The sequence below is a fragment of the Thalia democratica genome, chromosome 6 (assembly GCF_965202585.1).
Source record: "Thalia democratica chromosome 6, ktThaDemo2.hap1.1, whole genome shotgun sequence".
Classification (NCBI taxonomy): domain Eukaryota; kingdom Metazoa; phylum Chordata; class Thaliacea; order Salpida; family Salpidae; genus Thalia; species Thalia democratica.
Window position 1 is genome coordinate 12,453,759 of NC_139170.1, and position 8,739 is coordinate 12,462,497.

The following is an 8,739-nucleotide window of genomic DNA, read 5'->3' on the forward strand; positions in this document are numbered from 1 at the left end:
TTAAACTATAATTAAGAAACTTTTAACGTTAGTTTCCTTTGTTTAGGAAACGTTTAAGTAGCTTAACGTCTTAAATTAAACTGAAAATAAATTAAACAAAGCAAATCAAAGTTAATTTTCTTCGTGATCTACATCTGCTTTTAGTTGTTAAATAATTAATGATAAATACAAGAATTTTAAAAGAAAACTTTTCAAAGTTCCAGATGTATGAGAGTATTTATGACCTAAAGTAGTATTAAATAAAAACTTATTAATTTTTTTTAATACTAGATGTCTGTTTAAGTTTGTATAACTCTCTGTACTGGACAAAATGCTAAAATGTATCCGTGGTGTGCGACTCGATAACCGTAAGGTTCTTCGTGCACCAAGTCCTACGACCAAATATTTTGAGAGTTATTTTATCGTTCAATAAAAAATAACTTCTAAAATTAAAAAATATTGTGTAAAATAATTATCTATAAGCTCTGCTTTTTTACAACACATAACTTTTTTTAGTATGTTTAAAAGGTACTGACTCATACAAATAAAAATATACGTCTAAAACGAACACGAAACAAATTTAGTTATCGAATTCATAACAACTTTATTATCTGTGTTTTACCACTACTAATTCTTTAAGAAAACAGCGGATACTTTTGCAATTTTATAAACTGTTTTATAAAAAGCTACTTAAAACTATGCTAGACTATTACAGAACAAGTGAATTATGTGTTACCCTTTGTTAAAAAGGGAAAGTCGACCCTGGGTGAATCATTTTTTGTTGAAGTCAATAACTAAAACAGTTTCAAACATAGTCTTATTAAAGTAAGTGGCATTTAAAAGTTTCTAAAATCATTTATAAACAACTTTATGTAAAAAAGATGCTCTAAACTGACTTAAACAGATCATTATCTTAACCATGTTATTTATTTTATTTTGAAATACATTATTAAAATTAGGTATTTTCGAAAGATTTAAAAATAATCTTGACTTTGTCACAGTATAACTGTTTTTTTTTAATTTTTAACAACACTCAAATTAAAGTATACAAACTATTAAAAATTTTATCTGTTGTTTGATATAAAATATCAAAAAAAAGTTGTCAACAGCAATATATTAAAGTAAAAGCAAAAGTAAAAGTAAAAAATCGTTCAATAAATTATAACTACTTATTTTACAAGATCTTTAGTTAAATTTTTAATCTATAATTTCGTTTAATACTGCACCAAACTAAAGTTATTTGTGATAAAACTAACCTTACATTTGTTTATATAAAATATTCATAATATAAGTAACTTGAAGCCTTATTTCTTGTATACAGGTGTTTTTTTCAATTATTAGTTAATCACATTTAGTTTTGATAAAAACTAATAAAAAAGTCCTCATAAATTTTTAGCTTAAAACATCTATTAGTCATCTAAAAGGACATTTTTTTTACGATCAAAATCAATAATTAATTTTTTTTAAATACAATACTTTTAGTAAAAAGTATTTAATTTAGTCATTTACTTCATTAATGAAATTTTTATTATTAGTCTTACTTAATTATCGCAAACTTTCGTTTTGGAAGTTTAGCTTATTTTTCTGATAACTTTCATTAACTTATAGATTAATTTATATTTCAACTATATTAATTTATAATTAAAACAGACTAAAGAACTAATGAATGTTTTGAATCGTTATTTTTACAACTTAAGTTTAAGTTAACATATCATAACATTTAAAGATAAGTGAATCAGTTTATTAAATTTAATATAATCTAACAAAGGTTACTCTCAATTTCGCACAATGCGTAGTAGCTGTTGCTGCATGGAACATCACCTAGAAGCTGGTTGGTATTAACGACAACACAGTTTTCACTAGTACCACCATTTTTATCAGACCACGCATAAGCGGCTGTTGAGACATCGAACTCGTCACCTGAGGACCAGTAACGCCACTTGTTCTCCTCGTAGGTATCCGTCAAGCCCACCCAGACATTACCGAGTCCACCACCGACTGCTGCCTTGGTCAAAGCTTGAATTTGGCTGCAAAAAATATTAATTTTTATTTATGTATTTTATTACCGAGTTTTGAAAAACTATTTTAAATCACGTAAGCTACTTTGTTAACTTTCTTAAGATGACAATATTTAGTCACATTCAAATAATCGTTTTAAAATACATATATATATATAATTATAACTTCAGTAACTAATAAATATGTTATGTATATATTAACACCTTTACTTTGACTAGTAAAGTATTTAAGCTATTATTCAGAAAACGACTTTAAATACCTTAAAAATTATTTTATAAACTTTGATTCAATTTAGTTTTACAAGATACAAAATCATTTACTGTTTGTTTAATGTATTAGATCGTTTAAAAGTTTTTACAGTTTTACTTTATTAAAAATAACATTAAATTTATTTGATTTACACAAAGGCAACGACGTTTCACCTCTAAGGGATCTTCAGGCCTGCAACATAAAAATAAGACGATGGATAACTAATAATATATAATAATGCAACACATTATAATCAAATTCAAATTAAGTTAAAAATCATAAAATCATTATTAAGCATAGTATAAATAATAATCAGATAATTAGCAAAATTTATATACTTCGATTTTCTATACAAAGTTTGTTTAAGTTTAACAACTATAAAAAAACCTATAATTAAACTTTTTTTTAATTTACTTTAAATTTTCTATTAAGTTTTAGAATTTTTTTTTTTTGTATTTTTGCGTTTACCCTACTTTACAAAAAAGGTTAAACTGTTTTTTAAAAAAAATAATCACTTTCACTACTTTACAATACTTAGCACTAACGGTTTGCCAAAATTAATTACTTTTGCTATAGAATTCAGTCTTATTCAGAGATATGACAAACTAAAAGTTTTATAAGTACATCACATCAACTCGAACCGACCAAAATAAAGATGTATTTAAAATTCTTTGACTGATGAATATTTTAGTAACTATTTTACAAAGAAGTATTTCACACAAAAACAAGTAAACAATTTGTACAAAACAAAAATTTCAGTAGAAGATTCAGCTTTTACACTTTGTACTTAATCATTAAGAAAACAATCATATGTTTTTTCTTCTAATAATATTTATTCTAAATACTCTGTAAGAAATGTTGTGTAAAAAAAACGCCCTATATAAGTTTATGTTTACCAAAACTAAGTTTGCAAAAAAAATACTTTGTTTGATTCACTAAAATTTAGACAAAAAGTAGCATAAAATCTTCGAATATGTTTTTTAACTTTATTTTTATACTGTTTTATAAACAAATGATAAATAATAAAGTAAAACTTAACAATATTTAAAGTATGAAAATTTTACACTCCTTTTGTTTATTGATTTCAAACTTTAAATAAAATCAAATTTACCAAAATTTCTTGCAAAAATCGTAAAAGGTCTTACTTTGTTAATAGGTCAAAAATTTTACTAATTAGAGTTAAATTTTGTAGCAAAAGTTTGATACAAAATAGTAGCTTAGGGATATATATTTTTTTCTTTATACAAAACTGCTTGATTTTATGAACTATAAACTTTCAAAAAAAATTTCACATCTTCCTGAAAAGCTTTTTGAAACAAGAAATAATACAGAAAATTGTAATAACACTGTTAAAATATATATACATCTGTATCCAAAATTTCAGTTTAAGTTTGTTATCAAAATATAGACTAATCGAAACTTAATACAATGCTTTATATAGTCTTTCTGTATTTCTATTTCTAGCATACTAAATAGCTTTGTGTCAAACGTAGTTACTTTTGCTTAAAAGTTCAGTCTTGTTTCAGAGATATGACATACTAAAAGTTTTATACCTATATCACATTAAATATTTTTTTAGAATTTTCTCACACTATTAAGGAAATTTGAAAAAGTTTACACTTGATTTTAGCATTTTAAAATTGAGGGCCAACTAAACCTAGTAAAAGGAACCTATTAATAGTAAGAAATCAATATGTTAAACTATTTTTTTTAGATTAGTCAAAGTAGTTTTTATGAAAATACCACATACACTTAGCAGTCAAGTAAAAGTTACCCGACACTAAAGGAAAAAACTTAGTATAAGCATGAAAATTAGATTTTTGATAAGAAGTACAACGATTAGGGAGGCAATTCAAAGTTTGATTGTTAAGTTGTTTGTACAAAGTATCAGTATTGTATCAGTTTCTAAAGTTTTAGACCTTTCGAAACTTTTACTTTGAGAAATATCAAAGAAAGTGTTAACTACTCAATGAGTTTATTTTAAACTGATACAATATGTCTAGCTACTTAGAAAACGCTTTTTACACTAAACTGTTAATATTTAAAAGTTTTGTGTCTCTACAGCAAATGCTCAAATTTGATTAAAAAACTACAAGAAAGTTTAGTTTAAAAATTAGATGAAGACAAAAGTATGAATCAAATACTTATTTTTTTCATAATGTACATTTTACCTGAATATATGTTTCAGTCGTAGTTAGTTGAAATATGATACAAAAAAACGAGAATTTAAGTAAATTTAAATATTTCTTGAAGTATATATGCGTAAAATATTTCTTGCAAAAATCATAAAAATCAAAATAAGGGTTAAAAATAATATATACAATGTTATTTATATTTATAACAAACGTTGCACTCTTTTATTTGTTTTTCAGAAGGATAACAACGCTTGCATATAGATCAAGAAAAGGAGGATGCATAAATAGAACTAAATATAGCTTTCTCCACAGTTCTTATAACTGCCCGGCAGCAGATAATTTTATAAGCTCCGGTAGCTAAACAAAATTAGAAGCTTGGGATAATATTTTAATCTTGGAATTCGATTTAAGCTTGAACTAAACTTTAGAGTTTTAACTTTACTATTACTTTACTAGCATTGTTATTTAGCATCAAGTCAATAGCGTCTAAACCAGGGTTTCCCAAAGTGGGCCAAGTGGCCCCCTAGGGGGCCATGAGCAGTAAAGGAGCCACAGGGGGGCCATGAGGCCATAACTCGAAACTTACACTAGATATTCTTGAGTTGCAGATGAAGAGCAAAAAAAAAAAGGTCTAATGTGTATTTTATCGTAGATTATGAGTGATCTATATGTAGAAGGGGGCCATTACTATTTCAAACTCTTTAAAGGGGGCCGTTAGAAAAAAAGTTTGGGAAACCCTGGTCTAAACAGACTACATAAAGCTACTCGATTGACTTAAGACGTCAGTATTTTTCATTACTTCATACATTTTTAGCACACAGCCGACTTTGGGTTTAGCCAACAGTTAGTTGGTAATTTTATTTTTTTAAAAAACGAAACTGCAACGCAGCTAATTTTTGGAGCATTTCAAAGTTTGATGTTTTTTTTTCGTTTTTTGTCTATATTTTTTTGACTCCAATTAACAGCTCTTTACTACAACAAGGTTTTAATTGTTTGACCCGTGAGTCAGACGGATCAAACAACCAGTATAATCTGAGGCTGAAACTAGTTTCACAGTTTAACTGTTAACTGTAAAAGGAAAATCAATTGATTTGTTCGTATAAACAGAAAGATAGTTTGCTTCATAGGGGATTCCCCCATTTTAGAACTAATAATCTAGTTCTCTATATTTACCTTTACCTTACATATATTTTGGAAAGTAATTAGTTAAGTACAGTGTTTTTGTTTTATCATCTTAGTGTGTGGGTTTTGTTATATAAATCAAGTATTAACTTAAATGTAATTATCTGATGGCGTCTACTAAGAGATTATGGGTGAACAAAACACGCGTTCTCAGTCGGCTAGAACGGTCGTTAAAAAACAGATTAAGATTAAATAATCAAATACAGTGTCTCCCAAAATTGTAGACGATTACATCTTCATCTATTATATAAAATAAAGATGTCTTTTTTTGAATAACAAAACTTTTCAAGTAACCTATAGTTTAAAAAACAGTCAGAATTAGACTGTTTTACTTTTAAACATTATACAAACTGCTACTTAAAAAAAAAGATTTTAAATGCCCTTAAAGGTACGGGGCAAAGTTTTTTATAGAAAGTTAAATTAGAACATAAAAGTTGTTTCATAATAACAATCCAAAAAATAACGGCTAGAATAAAAGAAAGAAAATTTGTGTAACTTTAATTTTAAGTAGAACTACTTTAAAAACTATTATATGTTTTGGTTTTAAGAAAACTAATACAGATATATCAACTACTAAAGGACTTATTCTTTCAAGAATTTATTTTACAAACTAAGTTTCGGTCAAAGACCTCGTCAGTGCTTAAATATCCCTTTAAAGAAATATTTTAAAAATAATATTTATCTAAGCATAATATTCAGCTCTTTTTTTTATCAAATTCTTTTAAAAACTATTAGTAAATTTTAGTTCACGAGTATCAAACAAAATTAAAGTATCCTTTTTTAAACATTTTTTAAAAATATTTTTTTATAACAGTATTAAGTATTTAAACATTTAGTCTAAAACTTACAATTAGTTTGTTAAATATTGACTTTTCTTTAAAGTTTAGGCTACTATAAGAAATATTATAAAAAAAATTAATTCTAGGCTTAACATTTAAAAAGTATTGTAAAATGTAAGCTTTAACTAGTCGTTGTTGGAACAATGTAATTAGTTTTTTGACTCGTTACCCAGTTATATAAGTAACTAAAAGTCAAATACAAAATATATGTACCACTATTTTTAGTTTTATATTGAGATAAACAGCGCCAAATGAATAGAATCTTAATTTTATATGAAGTTCCCCTTAAAAGAAAGATAATATTTTTAATATGTGTATGTTTGTTTTTTCACTTAAGACACTTTACTTAGAGTTATTTCTTTTTGTTGGTAGTAGTAGTTTTGAAGAGTTGAATTTTTATATAGTTAAACATACAGATAAAATTTCAGCGGTTTTATTTTTGTACAAACTTACACTAATCGTTAGGTAGGGATTAATTTATAACCATCTATAGAAGGGGTTGGTAGCTTTTCATAAGTCGCGGGCCAATCTTTCGAGAAAAAGTTATTCGCTGGCAAAAAAAAATGGGTCCGTGCAGCGCACTTATTAAAAATGTTTATAGTAATAAATAAAAAAGGATTACTTAAAATGAAAAACTTGTTAAGATATCAATTGTGTTGCACTAGTAATGACTAGTTAAGCTAAATGTAAGCTTTTACCACAAAAACTTTTCTTATCTTTGTTTTTAAAATGGTATGTTTTAAGCTAAAAGTTACTCGGCTTGGAGGTACTTACCGCAGTTTGTCTTAATCTATAGACTATTCCTTTTTTTGGAACTAATTCTTAAGGATATCTTTTTTATAAAAAATATTTAGAATAAAGTTTACTATTAAAACTGTTGCATATTTATAAACTCTTCACTCCTTTTACGACTTTGTTGACTAATCTACTTCTTTTTTTTAGTTTTATAACTACCTTTTAATCTAATCTGTTGAAATTTGCGGACATTAAAGTGAAAAAAAGTACCTGAAAAAATAAATTATACTTAATTCTTGTTTCTATTTGTAAAGTATAAGAAGTAAAACAACTTCGGAGAGTTTTTTAAATAAAAAAGTACAAGGTTACTTTGATCCGGGTTGTCAGAACAAAATGATTCTGAATATTTCATATAAGTTAGTTTGTGTTAAGTTAAAATGTCATGATCAAGTGTTTTTTGGCAATAAACTAAAATGGCAACTATGATTATAGTTTTGAAATATTAATACTATACTATTGTTTAATCTTAATGTTCTAAACCAGTTATAAAGTATTAATTTACACCTTTTAGTTAAAGGTAGAATACTTTAAACCAAACAAAATAATTAAAAATACTAATATCATCTTCACTAGTTTAAATTGAGGTTTTGCGCATGAATTGTTTTTAACTTATGTAAAACTTTCAAGATGAACGAGTCAAGATGAAAGATAGTAAAAGGAAACAAATTAATTGAAAATACATATCTTATAAATATTTTGACTAACTTAAATTAAGGTTTTTACACGGTAAATGTTATCAACCAAATTAATTTAATTCAAACCTGTGATACTTGGTGCCCTCTTCACCGAGCACCTCCTGCACTATGTCGCCCCCTAGTGCCAAACACATGCCGCGCGATTTTTCAAATGAAGATTTTGCTGGTGTAAAGATGAACATTTTGCCGACGCAGTTTTCTGTAAAATAAAACTAAGTTTGATTTATTTTCTTTTAAAAGGGTTAAAATATACAATTATTTTAACAATGTCCTTTTATAAATTTTATTAAACTTTTTGTAATCTCTTTTAAATATAACCATTTAACAAAACAAAAGCAGTTGAAAACTTACGTTGAACGCAGGAATCAGTGCAAACATCCAACTTATCTGCGGAAGTAATCACAAGAACAGAAGCTAACAAGACGAAAATGTTGAACAACGACATTTTAAGTTTAAATATGCCTGTTAAGGGTTTTTAAAAGTTCAAAAAATTATAAAGTTAATTTTGTTTTGTTTATATAACAAAACTATTTAAAATAATGGAAATTACCCTTCTGTTCTTAGTTAAAAAATATATATTAGGACTCTAATGAAAATTCTTTGTTAATAACTATATATTTTAATAAATATATATACTTATTATTAGAAAAATACACCAGTCAAACTATATTTATCAATTAAAAAAAAACAACAAATTTAATGTTATAGTATTTTATTGTTTTTATTTTTATTTCAATAAAATTTTTATTTAACTATTATTTTATAAAACAAGATCTAATGATTTTAAAATTTTGTTTGTAGAAAAGTATATCTAAAGCAACTTTTATCTCAGTGACAAATTGACAA

The 8,739-nt window shown here is 25.7% G+C and overlaps 1 protein-coding gene across 1 annotated transcript; it reads right to left on the minus strand.

Annotated features, from left to right (window-relative positions):
• Positions 1–1,738: 1,738 nt before the first annotated feature.
• On the minus strand, positions 1,739–8,338 carry LOC145838739 (mannose-binding protein C-like). Its single transcript, XM_082946362.1, has 3 exons — positions 8,245–8,338; positions 7,960–8,092; positions 1,739–2,006 (listed from the first exon to the last, which is right to left on the minus strand). Exons 1-3 carry the CDS (start codon positions 8,336–8,338, stop codon positions 1,739–1,741), a joined length of 495 nt encoding a protein of 164 aa, XP_082802488.1.
• Positions 8,339–8,739: the final 401 nt, after the last annotated feature.

Coding starts and splice junctions, on each gene's coding strand:
- LOC145838739 (XM_082946362.1), bottom strand. CDS start 8,338: ATGTCGTTGTTCAACATTTTCGTCTTGTTAGCTTCTGTTCTTGTGATT. Junction 8,093..8,244: donor CACTGATTCCTGCGTTCAAC/GTAAGTTTTCAA, acceptor TTTATTTTACAG/AAAACTGCGTCGGCAAAATG. Junction 2,007..7,959: donor GAGGGCACCAAGTATCACAG/GTTTGAATTAAA, acceptor TATTTTTTGCAG/CCAAATTCAAGCTTTGACCA.